The 18801-nt window shown below is 47.1% G+C and overlaps 1 protein-coding gene across 1 annotated transcript in view; it reads right to left on the bottom strand.

The window, feature by feature from the left end:
• EGFLAM (EGF like, fibronectin type III and laminin G domains) overlaps window positions 1–18801 on the bottom strand; it is a 178282-nt gene that overhangs the window by 24907 nt on the left and 134574 nt on the right. Inside the window, exons 13-17 of the mRNA XM_032851352.1 lie at window positions 17761–17950; window positions 9477–9602; window positions 7878–8121; window positions 4778–4889; window positions 315–431 (exon numbers count right to left, since the gene is read on the bottom strand). Coding sequence (XP_032707243.1) covers window positions 315–431; window positions 4778–4889; window positions 7878–8121; window positions 9477–9602; window positions 17761–17950 — 789 coding nt within the window. The remainder of the gene's footprint in view (window positions 1–314; window positions 432–4777; window positions 4890–7877; window positions 8122–9476; window positions 9603–17760; window positions 17951–18801) is intronic.

Here is an 18801-nt window from a genome sequence, read left to right as displayed (position 1 = left end):
CTTGGCCTCCTTCCCTTTGGTAGAAGCATCGGGAGCCACCTGACGCCTGCTCCCTCCCTCAGCACTGCCTGGATCCTTTGGTGGATTGGCTGTAAGGATTCGTCTTCACTGAGCTGCGCTCATGGAATGTCTGCTGGACAGAGGCCTGGGAGCAGACGTTATCAGAAAGCTCTGTGGCTAGCATTAAGAAAGAAAACCTTAAAACTTTCCCCAAGCTTCTTTTTTGGAGGCATTGGATTACAGCAATCACAGTTCTCGATCCCATCATCTGCAGACCAGGCCACACAACACACATGCGTAAGTGAAGCCGGTACCTTCTGGATGCTTCCACTAAATGGCTTCAGGATGCCCGAGTTCTTCTTCACATCATCGTAATTCGGGACTCCACCGATAAAAATGTCCGTGTTGCACTTAATCTGCGTGAAGCCTCCCTGCCAACAGAGGAGACACGAAACACGACATAGCTTCGGAAAAGGTAGTCAAGGCGACCAACGGGTACAGACACCCTGGGGACGCAGCCCAGCAGGCTGGCTGGACTTCCACATTGGCCGGCATCGCCACTTACCCCCACTGTTGGAACGTCTGTAAGTGCAGTAACCTGTCCGAGACTCTGTTTCGACATCTATTAAATGGGAACCCTAATGTCTACCGCCGAGAGCTGTCACGGTGCGTGTGGTGGGCTGCACGACTGCCCACCCGTAGTCAGCGCTTCTCCAAAAGCACCCCCTCTCCCTGCAGGAAGACCAGCTCCAACCTGCTGATCTTGATGGGGCCAGGGAGCTGGCTCCAGGCAATAAAACTCGGGCTGCAGAGAAATGAATCACGTCTTCGCAGAAGCTTTCCAAGCCAGAGAGTAGCTCACGATGACTCTCAGCCTGGGTGCCCCATTCAAGCTGCACCTGACCAGGGACGCCTGGGGGTCTCAGCCGATTAAGCATCTGACCCTTGGTTTTGGCTCAGGTTATGATCTCAGGGTGGTGAGATCAAGTCCCGCCACAGGCTCCGTGCTCAGTGGTGAGTCTGCTTGAGATTCTTTCTGTCTGCCCCCCATCCTCCCCACCACCTCAAATAAATAAATAAAATCTTTTTTTTTTTTTTTTTTACAAAAAGCTGCACCTGACCACGGATGGATATGCAAGTGAGAAATAAGCCCTTATTGTAGCTTTTGATATTTTGGAGGCGTTTGTGATTGCCATGAGCACAGTCTAGCCTCTCTTGAAGGCTGAGATCTGCTTCCTTAGCACTTTGCCCCCGGTTGGATGCATCATCAGCATTCCTGTGTGACCAGCTGTTGTTATGTGCGGCAGGGGTAAAGACAGAACCGCTGGAGGCCAAGAGAAAAGGCAGGGGTGGTGGGTGGGAGGCATTCCTTATCAACTACAAAGGGTAGAGAAATTCTTCTGTTTTCCATATTCTGAGAAAAGTTCCCATGTCAACCCCCAGAGGCTTTCCCTGTTACTGGTTACTTCCCAGCCTAAACTCTCAGGCGTGGGCTGGACAACAAACTGTGTGTCATAGTTAGTGTCCAAATTCCTCCAGATAAGAGCTGTAAGCAAAAAGTTAAAATGTTCCAACAAAGGGAGACACATTGAAATCTGAGATCTCTGGGATGAGCCCTCTTTAGGTAACATAAGTCAGGTTGCCTCCGACTTACAGGGAAATGAAATATAGATAGTAGCATCATCTAGTCATTGATTTAATCAGTATTATTGGGCATTTCTGTGTCCCAGGCACTAAATGCTGGCCAGACAAGAGGGAACAAGGAAGTTCCTGCCCTCCAGAGGCTTACACGGGCAGGTGGGACTAGCTCAGCGAGGACAGTTCCAGTGAGTCTGGAAGTACTTGCTGGGGGGAGGTGTGTGTCCCATACCCTAGCCTGGACCCAGAGAGTTGGGGAGGTGGGGGTGGTTGAGGAAGAGTCAGAATTGTAGAAACCAGACAAAGTCAGGGCTTGCGGGGAAACAGTAGGTATAGAACAGAGGCAGGGAGGGATCAGACACTGCGTGCATAGAAATTTGCTCTGTACCCAAAAAGCAGTGGAAGAAAATAGTCCTATCTGTGTTTTAGGCAGATCACTGGCCGGAGGGAGAAGAATGGATGTGGCGCCAGGTCTGAGTAGGGAAGGGGAGACAGGGAGGGCAGAGAGGAAGGGGCACCATCTCGGGGGGAGCTCACAGTGGCGGGGTCCAGCCAGGTAATGGCAGAGAGGTCTTGACTGGGATGCAGACAGCACCGCCTTCAGTCAATAACCTTCGGCAGCTTCCGGGGTTCTTACTTAACTGGCCCAGGGTTGGCAGGAGGCCGCGCTCATCAAAGAAGCCAAAGGGAGGGCTTTCCGGACTTCTAGCGGCTGCCTAGAACACTGCCCCAGGCAGCAGCTGTCACCATACATCCACAGGCACCCATCACTGTTGCGTCTTAACTGCTACCCAAAAGTTCAAGTCAGATAATAAGAGGAGAGGAGGAAGGCTGCAGGGTCAGAAGGATTTCAGAGAAACAGGCTGTTTTGAAGAACCTTTGAGTTGGAACATGACCAGCCTCATGGGGTGAGAGTTGCTTCCCTTCGCTTGCTCAGTAAAACCCTCGCCCCCACCCCCAACCCATCGACAAGAGGCTGGGCTGCAGCTGCCCCACCCATGGGAAACCGCAAGAGAAAAGCAAACAGACCCCACCAAAATGAGGCTTCGTGTCTAGATCTGCCACTTCTGGTTAGCTGGAGGTGGATGGGAAACCGGAGTGAAGCCACTGGTTGGGGTTTCTGGAGCCCTTAAGTCGGGCATGGACTCAACCCTGGATGGTTGGTATTTCTCAGCTGAGCGACCCAGGGCTCAGTTTGGCTTTAGTGTGGACACTTAGGGGCCGACATCCTGGGTTGACCCCCAGCAGTGTTCTCTAATGCCAGCCATCTCTAAGCTCTAGGACCACTATTCCTAATACCACTGCTCTATCACCAAAAGGGTCAGCCATGCCTTTGGATGTGGTATGGACAACTGGGGAACAGAAAGCCCTGGGGGGAAGATGTGATTAAGGCTCAGCTCATTGAGATCAAGCATGGGGACTTCCACACCTGCTTCAGAGCTGCCTCAAAAAAAAAAAAAAAAAAAAAAAAGATAAAACCACTGCACATGCACGCAGAATAGCTACACTTTACCCTCATGTTTACATCGTTTTCCAGGTGGGAGCTGTGCTCCAGGCCTATCTGGTTCAAAAGCCAACAGGGAGGCACAGGTTCCACCATACTGGTTTAATTCTCACTCTCTGATATGGTAGCAACAGAAACTGTGAGGTATGGTTTCTACCTTTGTGTTGTCTCTTTGCTGTAGAATACCAATGGTAAATACCATGTCCTGAAGAGCTCTTTATTTGTAACCAAAGGCCTTGACCCTACTATCTATAAATATACCCATACTGAACTTTTGTTCCTGTTGTACAAATATTTGTGATTAAGGCCTACAGAGATACAGTGCTTTTTTGAATTTATATTAAGTCAACATACAGTCAAGTCTACAGCTGTGAATTTCTACTTCTATCTTGGACTAAATTCAGCTGTTAGAATTTTCTGGGTCATATCAGAAGTGATTCCTGTTCTCCCTTTACAATCCATCTCCCTCCTTCCCTCCATCCATCCCTCCTTCCCCTCCACCGTTTTCCTTCCTTCCCTTTCTCCTTCTTTCCTTCCTTCCAAAATACATATAGAACATTTTGTGGGTCTGAAGGGTCCTCACCTCTTAAAGCAGAACCCAGTTTGGGATTCTCCTAATCATGAGGAGGTCCTTGGTTTGGGCAGGACCTCTCACCACTGCCACCCCTAACGCTGGCCTCTGGACATATATGTGTCCTTCCTTTTTTCTTCTTCAACCCAATACCTCTTTCCTCACCTTTTTTTTTTTTTCTACCTTTTCTTTTTTCTACCAATCCATTTTCTTATCAGAATACTCACATTCATTAATAGCTTCTTTAAATCTGGTGATGTTCAGAACAACAATGTTGGGAATTAAAATAGTAGAAAATCCAAAGTCCCCACTGTTTTGGGGGGACTAAATGTTTTGTGTGTAAAGAATCCTGGCAGGTTATACATTAAAATAAACCTCTCTTATCTCTTCTTAAAAATGTTATTTTCTTTGGACATGGCCTTGGGAATAAAATCATGGATGAAAGTTATAAACAAGTAGAAATTCTAGTTCTTGAGGTCATGAGAGCACTCTATTAACAAGTCAAGCTGCATAGTGTTGACTGTGCGTTAGTAACACTGTGTTTTACATGTATAGTTATTCTCATTTGCACAACTCTGTGAACTAGGCCCTATTATCATCACCATTATCCCCACTTTATAGATGAGAAAACACAAACTTGGAGGTCAAATGACCCATGTGAGTTGACGGAATGGAGCTAGATCTGGAACCCAGGAGCCTAGGGTCAGGTGTATGACTCGCACCCCGCAAGCCTGCCCTCCAAGTCTGTGTCCTGACTATCAGACACTGACTCGAACAACGGCAGGGATCAGCGGTAGGGGTGGAGGTGGCAAGCAATTTTGTAAATGCCATACTTGTAGTTGCTCACTCAATCCTTGCAACAACTGTAAGAGACCTCCCATATCATTCCCCCATTCACAGCCAAGGAATAGAAAAGTGAAGAAACCTGTCCAGTGGGGAGCTTGGGTGTTAAGCAAGGCAGCCTGGCACTGGGGTCCGTGTACTTACCCACTACGCTGCTGCTCTTCTCACCAGGAGAGGAAGAAAACACTACCCCAGTTCCCACTAAAGCATATCCTTCTTACCTCTGCCATTGCTTCCACCACCTTCTGCTTATCCACTTGTAAGATCCCATTCTTTGCTGTGCGAGACACGTGCAGCTCGTGCCAGTGGCCCAGGGTGAGGGGGTCTTCACTCCTGTTGAAGGAAGGAAACTTGAGCGTGGGTTAGCATCCTTGGTGTTACAGATCGCGCTCATGAATCCTCCAGAATGCAACTGAGGCCAACCTCAGATGCCTCATTTCATTCAGTCCAAAGAAAATAATTCCTGTTTAGTAAGCACAGCAGGTGAGCTCCATCTATCAGAGCTCAGACCCCTTTATGGTAGGAACATTGCAATTATTATTTTATTTATTCGTTACAACAAGCCTGAAATGTGGGTCAGATGAGCCTGGTTTTCTAAATGAGAGGTGACAACGGGGTGAGATGTGATCACAGTTGCACACAAGCTTTGAAAACGGAGAAGTTACCTGGGCTCTGGTGTAAAACACAGATTCTCTGCTGTACTGATGTTTGCAGCATCCTTTGAAATGCATAAAAAATAGGATGGATGGATGGATGATTGGACAGATAGATGGATATAAGGATAGCTAGGCATGTGACAAAGCAAATATAGCAAAATATTAATTATAGATGGCAAATGAGAGGTACAAAGACATTTACTATATAATTCTTCTTTACTATATGTTTAAAATTTCTCATAAAAATGTTGGGGGGGATTCCATATTATCTGATACTGTGAAAAGGATTAAAGGCACTTTAAAAATTCAATTACTAATTCAAGGTAGAAGTGCTTGAAGTTTAAATGTTACTGACAGGAGTTTTACACATTACTTTGGATAGTGAGGTATGCAAGAAGAGTATAATTATTGCATTTGTATTTCTAATGGTGTCTAGTTCCTAGCCTTCACTGAACCTCCCAATTATTTTTTGATCCTGGATCATCTTTAGAAAACTGTCAGGAATACCAATGGACACAATTATCGAAAGGTCTCCACCCCCTCACTTGATTTTTTTTTGCTCTGGCAAATGCTTTTGTGATTTGTCCTTAGCAATTAGAATTTAATCACCTTGGCTAAATCAATATGCAATAAAGAAACTAGAGGCCCTCTTACAGCAGCCCCATCTCCATGATAAGTCACAGCGCCTTGGTGGCGTTCTCGTCCTGCAGAGGTCACTCCCTGTCAATACCTGTCTTCCTCAGCATGCTGGTATCGATCCCAGCCATCACAAAGTCGTTGCAATTGCCTTGATTTTTGAATCAAGTTCATAATGAACTTGACTACCTTCTCCTTTTCCTAAAGTTAAAATGATTTGGCCAGTTCCACAACTTCCTGTGGTTAGGGGCTTTCAGCGAATGTTACTAATCAAGCAGGAAGTCTTTGAAATGGTTTTCAAAATAAATATCTTGCAAAGGAGCACCTGAAAAACCATAGTAATCGCTGCTGTCAGGTTACACTGGAGAGGGGATGGGACAGAGGGTGCTCTGCCCCTTGAACACTCTGAGCACTTGCTTTCTTTTGTCACAACCAATATGCAGAATCCTTTTTCCAGGTGCTTTCCTGCCAAGCAAGAAGACAATAACTCACAGTAATAAAACAAAACAAAACAAAAAACTAAAACCTCCTCTTGTCTCAAAGAGGCACAGAATTATGAAAGAGAGAGATGCTGGATACTCAGGTCCTATGAGTCTGTGACCTCACAGCTGGAGCGGTCACTGCAGAGGTGTGGGGTGGGGGGGGGCCCTCCGTCCAGGAGGAGGGCTGATGAACGCGACCCTCCGCTCACGCTCTCGGTCACTCCATGTCCAGGAGGAAGCCATGTGAAAACACAAGGTGATATTCAAGGTATCTTCCCCTCTCAACTTGACAAACAGTTCTACTGGAATTGCTTAGACTGTTTTGCATAATCATATGTAAATTGAATCAATTAAATACCTACGAAAGTTGTCTTGAGACCTAGGACATTTTTGCATAACCAGAGGTACAAAAATGTAGTCCTTTTTAAGAATTGTTGGAACCTAATGCCGTAAGCATTTCTCATCAGCCATGAAAAATGGCCAGCAGTTAAGGGCGATGTAAGGTTGTAACATCTCTCCCGCACGCTCTTCCTAAAAATGATAGTCTAGCAGTAGGAATTACGATGGAACACAGCCCGCGATTTCCTTTAAAACAACCACCACCGACTGGTTTCCTGCTGCAAGGCGTCATTGAACAAAACACGGTGGTGAGTTTCAAAAGACAATTCGCCAAACATAGGAACAAGTACCATGTCTGCCTTTGATGAGCAGGCTTCTGGCTTGAAGGTAAAAACTACCGTGGGAGCAAGATGGTAAGAAGGGGGAGACACAAACAAATAAGAAGAACATGGGCCCTTACCATCCACAGGCTAGGGGAGTCATCAAAATAGCGACACACTGGATGGGAACAATCGATCTGCTAATAAATTAATAGTACAAGCGGGATACCAGGAGGACAGGTTTGACCACTCGGAGCCAATTCTGCCACTGCCAGCAGTCACCGCCACGCTATCAAAACCACCCATCACACAGCCTTCCAGAGCATCGTGCTCAGGGACGGGGCCCTGTGACAGCTGACTCCGCGCCCGGCTCTACGTGGCGAGCGGTAAGAGACTCGCTAGTAGCTGGTACCATCGGAAGACACAGTGTAAGAGGACAGTAAGCATGGAAAGCGAGGTCACCAAGGACATTTCTGTTCCATGTCCGTTGACACCTCTTTGCTGGTTGTCATCAATTTGCTAAGCGCCCACCCAGGGATGCTCCGAGCACGTGCCGATGAAATATACTTCCTCCCGTTTCTCCGGATGGCACCATTTCGTAGGAAAGGAAGGCAGGGGACCCTGGCCAAAGCCAGCCTGCCTGCCGCAGACGGACACACAGAGTCGCTCCCTGCTGGGAAGTTACTGGAGAAAAGGAAGTCCTGTCAGGAGGAAAGCCTGAGCCACAAGGAAGCATGTTATCTGTAAACACCAGGACAAATTTCAGAAAAGATAAGTGTGGGGGGAAGACAGGAAGAGCGCCAGCTATCAGGACGAAGTCATCTTTTCCCAAAGTGACTGCTGTGTAGCGTTTGGGTGGTGGGGGGGCGTGAAGGTTGCAGCCCTTACCTGAGAACACCGGTCCCAGAGCCACAGTCGAAGCGGAACTCCACGTGGCCCCCTGCCATGTTGATAGACAGGAAGTCCTTGCTGGCTGTGTCGTAGCTGTACAGCAGGACGCCGTCCCCCGAGTCCGGCCGAAACGTGATCTCAAACTCCGTGAAGGAGAGGTAATGCTGGGGCTCCAGGGGCCAGGGGGTTGCAGCATAGGACCTCAGCGACTCTCTGAATTGTGGAATGATCAGGCTGAAAGCTGAGGAAAGAAGCGTGTCATTAGAAATCCCTCTGGTGTTGGACTAGCCACGTTCTTGTCTTCCTGCGTAGAGAGCAAAGCTGCATCTCCCGGCGGCCCTGAGTTAGCTGGCCGGCGTAACCACATTCCGGTCAGTAGAATGTGGGTGGGAGTACCACACAGCACCCCAGGTCCGGCCCTAAAACTTCCCTCCATCTTCCACGCACCCTCTTCTCTCATCCGCTGGCTGAATGCAGGAAGGGGAGGTGGCGGGAGGTGGATTCTAAGACCCCCCGCAGAGCCACTGGAAGGCAGGAGCCTACATCCCTGAAGGACTGCATGGAGCAGAGAGTGTGAACCTCCCCCTCCCCCCCCACCGACCTGCAGCGATGTGTGATGTGAGCAAGGATCAACCTTTAGTATGTTACGCTACAAAGTATGAGATGATATGTAACAGCTCTGGTTTATTGGAAACCATAGGCCCTCTTCTAGGTGAAATGAGATTTGAGATTATACTGTGTTCAGAAGATTTTCTCCCAGGATGGTGGCTTAGGTCCAAATTTAAACCACTGGTAAAAAATTAAAACATGTTCAACTCTGCATGGTGCTCTAAAATCTTTTAAAAATCTTTAAAATTTTCCATTATTATATGTGTGTTTGTGTATGTGCGTGTGTTTACATGTATATACACACATGTTGGCATCTACATGTACCGGGACCTAGGCAGACGGTATTGAGGGGTGGAATAATTCACTAGAACAGTACAAAGACAGGGAATCAAGATGACTTTTGTCCTATCCGTTGTTAATGATTCTGCATCTCACTTCCCAACCTTTTCTCTGAAACTGTCAGCCATTCTAATGAGCACGAGCTGCAAATGGTCTGATATAGACCATATGCACAGAGGTTTTTCTAAGTTTTGGGGGGGGCCAAAAGGAGCTCACCAAAGCCTGGCCCAAGAGTATCTTCAAATGAATATATCCTTGGCTGGTTTGACCCATTAACACTCAAAGACACACCAACCTTATAAAAAAGGTGGGGGGGGGCACCTGGGTAGCTCAGCTGGTTAAGCATCTGACTCCAGCCCAGGTCATGATCCCAGGGTCTGGGATCGAGCCCTGTGTAGGGCTCCCTGCTCAGCGGGGAGTCTGCTTGTCCCTCTGCTTCTGCCTCTCCCCCCACCCCACCTCGTGCACGTACTCTCTCTTAAATAAATAAATAAAATTGTTAAAACAAGATTCTCCTGTGTCTCCCAACACTGCATAAATTTTAATTCCATAAAAATGTACGGGACCTTGCTGAAAGCACACTGATGAAAAATTATATCAACATGAATTAGCCGTGCAGAGATCACAGTCAACTTGCTTCCTTCTCACCCTCTTCACAGTGTCGCCCTTTAAATCCAAGGGGACAGAGGCAAATGTAGGAGTCGGCTTTGATGGCCGTGCAGGTACCACCGTTGATACACGAAGCCTCATCACAGAGTCCGCTGCTGCATTCCCCTAAACACAGAAGAGGAATTACCAAGCAGGTCTGTCATGGGAGCCAGGCCGAGATGATGGCACTGAGCACGCCAACAGCTCAGGGCTCCGGATAAATGCAGTTCCCTTCCACTCCTGTTCCCTGGTATCGCTGCACAAGTTCAGGGTGTGTTTTAATTTGATTTTGGCTTGTTCTTTATGAAGAGTCACCGAATCTTCAGAACACGGTGGACACAGTTAATCAATAGTCAATTGTTGGACAAGTTTATGACCCCTGACGAGGATAAATGAGCTGTCTCTGCTTTAATTCATCTCTCTCTTATTCTCACAAGAGTGTGTTTCAATCTCGCCACGTCAACAAGGCATTTCTGTTAAAAGTGTTCTTGTTGGTGTGGCCGCAGTTACCTGAAGTGCTACCACCCTGGGGGTTCCAAGTGGAGGCAATGAGGTAGGGACTGACGCCATTTGTAATGTACGACCTGGCCTGAACCATCCACTCCTTTGTCTAGGGCAGGGAGGGGTGAGGGGTGAGGGGGCTCCCTTCCAGAATCCCTGTTACGATCACATGGGAGACAGGAAGGTGGCCCGGAGTAAAAAGTGGTGAGACACTCCACACCAGATGGGTCCATTCTCTTTACCGAACACAGAGAGGCCCATGCAGGGCACACTTTGTCATTGTCAAGATCATCGGATGAAGGGAGAACAAATGGACTTCCCCTGCGCTGCTTGTCTTCTGCTTCTGCGGTCTTCCTTTTTGCATATATGAAATAAATTAGACAGAAGGGCCAGTATTTGGTCCAGAACGACATAGGTGAGTACAAAACACTTCTTTCCCGGTGGGGGCAAAAGGGCACATCTCTGATTGAGGGGTCCAGCCCTGTGCCCTGCAGGTGGTGATGCTGGGCCTGCCTGAGCTGAAAGCATCCCCCCCAGTGTTGGCCTGGTTGTGTCATCTCTGCAAGCCTCACATCCTTTTGTCCTCAGCCCTCTGTGTTCATCGAGCTGATCCAGTCCCTGGTTCCATGCTCAGCCTCCCTGGGAGGAGGAACTGGGTAGAGTGTGCACCCCTCGCGGAGGCCAACCGCAGGGGCCCGTGACAGAGGTGAATTCGAGCCCCTGCAGACGGCTCGGTGCTCCAGCCAGGGTGGGCTGGCTTTGGCAAATCCTGGTTGGGGCCCCTGGAAGTTCAGGCCAAAGTGACGGGTGGTCTGCAGTCACAGTCCGAGCACACGGCCAGCATCCTGGCTCCACAGGGAGGGTGAGGAGCATCCCTGAGAGCCAAACTTGCAGGGCCTGCGCCCCCACTGGTCTTGGTAGGCTGTGGCTCTTTCTCAGAGAAGGGCTGCTCCCACAGGGAAGACATGAGCTTCTCGGGTTATTTTAGATGCATGCAGGAAAATATTACTTTATATATTTGCATTGTGACTATATTTTAAGAGGTGGGAGTGGGATGGGGCATTTCCTTGATGAAAGCGTGTTTCGGCTTAATTCTGCCTGCCATGGTATGCAAGCCGGACCGGGAGCACTGGCGAGGGAAACAGGAACGAAATCTTATGGGGAGGGAACCTGGGGCTGGACAAGGTGGTGGCAGGGGACATGGAGAGAAAGTGAGACGCAGACAAGGAAGAAACAGCCAGCTCCTTCTAGAGGCTGAAGTGGAGGCAGACTCTAGCATAACGTCCAGGGGGTCCCCGCCGGGCGATCTGCATAGAGTGGCAGGAGCAGAGCCATGAGCACAGCTGGGAGCGGGAACAGGGTGCTCTGGGCAGAGAAGCTGGCCTCACTCAGCTGAAGCCTGTGGTCCCTGTGCCAGCATCCCCTGCTCAGCCCCGTGGACATAGCCCCTACACACGAGAGGTACCCTGGAGGGCGGCAGTGATGTGGGGGTGACCTGGACACCAGGAGTGGAGGGGCTTCCTAGAGAGGATGAGGAAAGGGCCCCGTGGGACTCCCAGGAACCAGAGAAGGGTGAGGAGCCGGCAGAGAAGACAACAGGAGAACAGGCCAGCGGGCTGGGAGGACTCAGGGCAGGTTTGGGGAAGCTCTGGGTGGAGCCAGAGCACAGAGAGCAGGCGGAGTTAATACTGCTAGAAAGTCCTGGAAGAAGGGTTTTGGGTTTGTAAAGGGGTGACCATACCCAGTTTTAGGAGAGGGATTTTGTTGTGCCATGGAAGGCAGAAGCCCAATTGCAGGGGGTTCACGTAGGGGACTGGAAAGATTGGGAGCGTCAGGTCTAGAAAGAGAGGAGCGAGGTGACTGGGGTTCCCAAGTGCGGAAGGTAGCAGGGCTGTGTGAGGCATGGTGCTGGGTTTCAGCAGGGGGACCTGAGCAAGTGAAAATAAGACCGGGCCGGGGGGCGGTCCGTGAACTGATAAAACACATTAATCTTTATTTTCCCTCACTTCCAACTGAACGGGAGTGTTCCCTTCAGTTACTAACATAGGCAACAAGCCTCTAAGAATGGGCACTGCTCGTGGCCTGTGGCCAACAGTCCTGAGTTACTGTTATATCACATTCCACTCCTTGCAGATATCTCAAAAAAGCATTTATGCTAATTACTACTTCGAAATCATGGTAGCTCTTCCACCCCCATTAAATAATCTTATTCTCTAATGCTTTATAAAGAAGCACAGATACTACTACAATAAAAAAACTTAAAAAAAATTGTGTGGCTTTATTTCAATGTAAGTGTTTCCTATCAGGGATATTTTTCTCTGCATTTATTTATTTATTTATTTTTTATTTATTTGAGAGAGAGAGAGCAAGCATGAGTTGGGGGGAGGGGCAGAAGGAGAAGCAGACTCCCTGCTGAACAGAGAACCCCACGTGGGGTTCAATCCCTGAGATCATGACCTGAGTTGAAGACAAAGGCTCAACCGAGCCACCCAGGTGCCCCTTTTCTCTGCATTTAAAAACGTCATTTCGAGGGGTGCCTGGCTGGCTCAGTCAGTGAGCGTGTGACTCTTGATCTCAGGGTTGTATATCTGAGCCCCACATTGGGTGGTAAGATTACTTAAAAATAAAATCTTGGGATACCTGGGTGGCTCAGTTAGTTAAGTGTCTGATTCTTGATTTTGGATTAAGTCATGATCTCAGGTCATGAGATTGAGCCCTGCGTCAACCACTGCGCTGGGGCATGGAGCCTGCTTAGGATTCTCTCTCTCTCTGCCCCCTCCACCCCCTGCTCTCTCTCTCTCTCTCTCTCAAAAAAAAAAAAAATCCTAAAGAAAATAATAAAAACATTTGAGAAGAGTCCATTGGCTTCACCAGACCATTAGAGAAGTTCATGGTACACGAAAGGTTAAGAACCCTTGTGTTACTGAAATGATGATCCTGGTAGCAAGGTCCAGGGATGTAGGAAAGGACAGAGGCAAAGTGGAGATAAACAGGTCAGTTTTAGAAATGAGGAAATCTTCCCAATCTTAGAGCGGGAGGAAGAAAGTTGGTGGCCAGGTCACGGGCCTAGAGTGCTGGGGGTACCTCAGCCCCACTAAATGAAATCACTTTTGTTGACACTGAACCTACTAGATGCCGCTTGTGTTTACGCAAGACAATGAAGTGAGGGCCAGAGAGAAATGAGGCCGCTGAGGAGAAAAGCGAAGGTGGAACATTACAGGGTAGAAGACTTTAAGGACACACGGGCAGGGAGCAACCTCCTCCCCTCGTCCCCCACTCCAGAACTGAGGCCTGTCTGTCTCCTCTACTGAAGACCTGTCAACTTAGTCTACACCTCTGCCACCACCCCGGCCTGGAGCAAATCGCCATTATCTCTGATCTGGACCGCTGCCAGCGCCTTCCTGCCAGTTTAACATGCGTCCTGAATACTGCTTCCAATAAGCTGTCCACGGCCAGAGCAATCTTTTCAAAACACAGACTACATCCAGGTACCCACCTCCCCCTTGTACTCCCACTGGGACAAGTCACTTCCTCTGCCCGGAATGTTCTTCCGTCTCTTATCTGCTTTAAAAGAAAAATGCTTCAGATAGCAACTTTGCATTATATCCTCAGAAAGCTTTCCTGGACCTCCTGCTCATACAATTCCCTTATTACATACTATTAAGTGTATTATCACTCCTCCTTTGTAACACTTACAGCCAAAGTCATTTTACATTTACTCGTGTGGTTGTTTGATCAATCTGGTCTCTCCCTGTGGCAGCTACGTGAGGGCTGAGCTCGGATCCTATGGTTCTTGTTCATTACTTTATCCCCAGCACACAGAGTCATGACTGACATTAAGCAGATACTTAAACAAGTATCTTGAGGGAAAGAATGGCTAAAAGACTGGCAAGCCCATGGGGAGACCCATGGACACCTCAGACCTCTGGAGTCTCAAATAACTTGGGAAGCTGGCTTTGTCACACTGACCCAGTGGGGTGTGAAGATCCACGACAGGATTGGAAAAAACAAGTGCTTCTGGTTTAGGTTGGAGAAGTTGGGTAGAAATACTAAAAGAAAAGCCTAGGCCAGAGAATGCAAAATTTGCTGAGATTGCAGACTAGTCTAGAACATGAGTTTAAAGAGAGTTCAGTCACTGGGGATAATCTAATGAAGGAGATGAGGTGGGAGGGCTTGGGGAATGAAAGGTCCCTCTGAGGCACGGAGGCAGGCTGAGGTGATGGGGGAGGGGAACAGAGAAAAAGCTGGGGTTGCAGATAGCAGTGCCAACTTAGAGGTACCAGACAGAGGAAGCATGGGTCTGCTACTGTCATTACTTTCTTCTGGAAGCCTGTATCCCCACCAGAAATTCAATGCTGTTGGTATGAGCCCAGCCTTCCCCATGGTGGCACTGCATTTAACTTAAAAGAACTTGAATTTCTGAAGGACAAACTCCGACTAAAGCAAGTATGGAGTATGAGGAAGCAGCCCTTTTCCAGCACGCCAGGGTGAAAGATGGGAAGAAAATGAAAAAAGGCAATGTGACTGATGTCTGCCATTAAGGTTCATCATAAGGCTCACAGTCATCAAAGAATCCAATAGTAGCTCCCGGGGAGCCCAGAGCCAGCAAGGTGGGCCCGCCTGGTGCCATTGGCTCAATGGAAAGGTTGGTTTCACACTGTGTGAGAATTTAAAGCACTGCCAGAAATTGGTCCTTGCTCAACTTCACAATGTCATAACTACCCATCAGATGACCACGCGGCCTGGAGGCTACAGATCTGTCTTTCAGGGCTGTTTCCCTGTTAGTTCAATGAAGAGAGAAAAAACAACTTATAGCCTGCTTATTGGGTGGAGTCAGGATGTTAATAATAATATTAATAGCAAGAAATATTTACAACATGTTTGCTATGTGCAAGGCTTTGTTCTTAGCACTTATATGCACCACAACTCATCTGGACAAAGTAATCTTACGAGGAAGTTACAAAAAAAATTCATAGGTTGAAGCCCTCATTCCCAGTGTGACTGTATTTGGAGACAGGGCCTTTGAGAAGGTAATTAAGGTGATTTGAAGTCTTAGTGATCCAATCTGAGCAGTGTCCTATAAGAAGAGGGAGAGACACCAGGGATATAGGCACTGACCAAGGCCACAGGAGGACACGGTGAAGGAAGGATTGCCAAATGCAAACTGAGAAGGGAGGCCTCGGGAGAAACCAAACCTGCCAGCGCCTTCATCATGAAGTTCCAGCTTCCAGAACTGTGAGAAAACAATGTTATTAAAGCTACCTGGTCTGTGGTATTTTGTTACAGCAGGCCTAGCAGACTAAAACAGTTACCAAGTTAACCAAATTTAGAATTATCTATCTGCTCTCAGCGATGAAATAAACATCCTTATTCCTTTAAAAACAATCCTAGTCTTTTCAAAAAATCATGCTGAAACAATTGGACATCTGCATGCAAAAAAAAAAAATAATAATCTAGACAGAGACCTTACACCCTTCACAAAAATTAACTCAAAGAGATCACAGACCTAAATGTAAAACACAAGACTGTGAAACTTCTAGAAGGTAGTGTTGACAAAAACCTAGATGACCTTGGGTAAGGCAATGACTTTTTAGAGACAACACCAAAGTTATAACCCTTGAAAGAAGTAACCAACAAGCTCAATTTCACTGCAATTAAATATTTCTAATCCATGAAAGGCAGTGACAAGAGAATGAGAGGATAAGCCACAGACTGGGAGAAAATATTTGCAAAAGACATATCTGAAAAAGGACTGTAGTCCAAAATTCATTTAAAAAAAAGTCTTAACGTTCAACCATAAAAAAAAATCTGGTTTTTTAAAAAATGGGCTAAAGACCTTAACAGACACCTCACCAAAGAAGATATACAGGTGATAAATAAACATATGAAAAGATACCCCACGTGAAAGGTCATCAAGGAAACGCAAATCACAACAAGATACCACCACACATCGGTTATAATCTGGAACTCTGACAACACCAAATGCTAACAAAACTGTGGAGCCACAGGAACTCTCAAACATTCCAGGTGGGAATGCAAAATGGGACAGCTACTCTCTGGAAGACAGTCTGACAGCTTCTCACAAAACTAAACATATTCTTAGTACATGACCCAACAATCACACTCCTTTTTGGTATTTACCTCAAAAAGTTGAAAATTTATGTCCACCCAAGAAACCTTCACACTGATGTTTAGAGCAGTTTTATTCATAATTGCCAAAACACAGAGGCAACCGAGATGCCCTTCAGTGAGCAGGACAGACATGTCCGTAGTACATATAGACAAAGAAATATCACCCAGCACCAAAAAGAAATGAGCCATCAAGCCAGGAAAAGGCATGGATGACAGGCGCCTGCGTGGCTCAGTGGGTTAAAGCCTCTGCCTTTGGCTCAGGTCATGATCCCAGGGTCCTGGGATAGAGCCCCACATCGGGCTCTCTGCTCAGCGGGGAGCCTGCTCCCACCCAACCACTCTGCCTGCCTCTCTGCCTGCTTGTGATCTCTGTCAAATAAATAAATAAAATCTTAAAAAAAAAAAAAGGCATGAATGAAACTTGGATACATATCACTAACCAAAAGACGCCAATCTGAGAAAGCTATTTACAATATGACTCCAACTATGTGACATTCTGGAAAAGGCAAAATCATAGAGAATGTAAAAAAAAAAAAAAAAATTAGTGGTTGCCAGAGGTTGGGGGTGGGGAGAGAGGAGAGAGATAAATGAGCAGAGCACAGAGGGCTTTTAGAACAGCAAAAATGCTCTGTATGGCACCAGAATGCTGGTATTACGTTATACATTTGTCCAAACCCGCAGAACGCACGATGGCACGAGTGAACCACAACATGAACTACAGACTTCGGGTGATACTGATGTGTCAGTGTGTGCTCACCACGTGTAACCAGGGACATGATGGTCATGGGGGAGGCCATGCAGGAGGTGGTGGATGGTATAAGGGAAATCTCTGTACCTGCCCCCCCCTTAAACTGCTGAAAAAATAGTCTTAATAGAAAAATGAAAATAGAAAAAAAAAGTCAATCTTACCTCTGCCTGCTCTTTTGGGTAAGTTTTATTTGACTTTCAGCCCCAGTTTCCTCATGTGTAAACTAGGCACAACAGGGGTGCCTGGGTGGCTCAATTGGTTGAGCATCTGCCTTCGGCTTAGGTCATGATCCCAGGGTCATGGGATGGAGTCCCACATCAGGCGCCCTGCTCAGTAGGGAGCCTGCTTCTCCCTCTCTTCCCTGCTTGTGCTCTCTGTCACTATCTCTGTCTCTCTTTTTTCAAATAAATAAATAAAATCTTTAAAAGTAAAGTAAAAATATAAATCATAAAATAGGCATAATAGTAACAATCGCTACCTCGTAGAGCTAGTGTGAGGAGTTAAGGCAGATAAGAAAGCGCTGGACACAGTGGTCAAGAATTAGAATTTCATCATTTCTCTGGAAGCAGAGGGCTTATGAAAGTTCTTCTTGCATTATTGTGTTGGCTTTTCCACTGGACTGAGGAGGAAGGGTGAAAGGGATAAACTGCTTGATGCCAGGCTTCATGGAGAAGGCCAAGGGCAGCAGGACACAGCCAAGGGTTGGGTGTGCCATATTGTTTACCACATCTTGCTGGTTAGGCTCAGGTCATCATGTCTGCAAAGCACCAAACTCACCCCTTGGGCCCACCTCTGGGCTAACCAGGTGCCTACGGTTGCAGTCCATGAAACTGCTCACCTCCCTGGCCCACACCAGAAGGACAATCCCAGAAGAGCACCCAGGCCCACTGGGCAACCACTTACCCACGTCAGCTCCACTGAGTGCATTCCCTAGGGGCCAGGGCCTCATATCGATTCTCCTCCCATTAACGGTGAGCGATTGTACACAGCCTTGAAAGCCTCTGTTTGTTCCTGTTGCTCTGACCAACCAGTATGCGCTGGGAGCCCCACCAAGATAGAGGGGTGTCCGGAAGGTAATTTTACTGTACTGGCCCTTTAAGAAAGATGAACACTGTAACTCACTGACCAAAATCGAAAGCCAAAACACAACAGATTTTAATGAGGGGCATGGTCAAGAGGTAGTTTACAGCCCCACTGCTTTCTTCCATCTGTGTTTATGTTTACAACATTGCCTGGAAAATTAAATCCATGGTTACTATAGGAAACCTAGTGAGCTCCTCCAAGGGCTGTGTTTGAGAAGGGGTTTTGGAATGCCTGGAAGGGAAGGGAAGGGAAGGGAAGAGAAGGTGGGTCAGAGCCAAGAGTAACCCAACAGGCAGGGCACCATGCTGGACATCCAAAAAAAACTTTCTCTTTCCAGTCCTGACACCAACTTACTGTGTACCTTGGATGAATCATAGGGTTCTTGCGTGTCTCAAAAGGTGATAATGCTAATTTTGTGTATATGTGGGCTAACACTTACCTTTTACTCTCCTAGTCTCCCATATACTATGTCCTGCAAGAAAAGTTGTGTGTGGCGGGGAAGACGCCAGGATTGCCACACAGATTGTGTTGCAAAATATTTTGAAATTTGCTCACGGATACAACCTTTGTGTATGTGTATATCTATAGTTAGGTAGGGACATTTCCAATCTTAGAGAAAACCACAATCTGGATTGTAGGTTTTGAGGTTATAAAATACTGACCTGAACATTAGGTAGGACAAAATTAAGGTACCCTTTGTCATTTGTTTTTTGTTGTTGTTGTTATTTTTATATATTAAAGAAATATCTTATTCATTTGGATTAAAGGGGGCTGGGAAAATCATGTTGCCAGAATTTATAAAAAGCCCAGAATATAAGCCACTGAAATAAAGAAAATCTTTATCTTTTTAGACTTTTGTTG

The sequence above is a fragment of the Lontra canadensis genome, unplaced genomic scaffold (genome assembly GCF_010015895.1).
Source record: "Lontra canadensis isolate GAN:19392208 unplaced genomic scaffold, GSC_riverotter_1.0 scaffold5, whole genome shotgun sequence".
Taxonomy (NCBI): Eukaryota; Metazoa; Chordata; class Mammalia; order Carnivora; family Mustelidae; genus Lontra; species Lontra canadensis.
The sequence above is the reverse complement of the archived record's forward strand: the minus strand, read 5'-3'. Positions and strand labels throughout refer to the sequence as shown.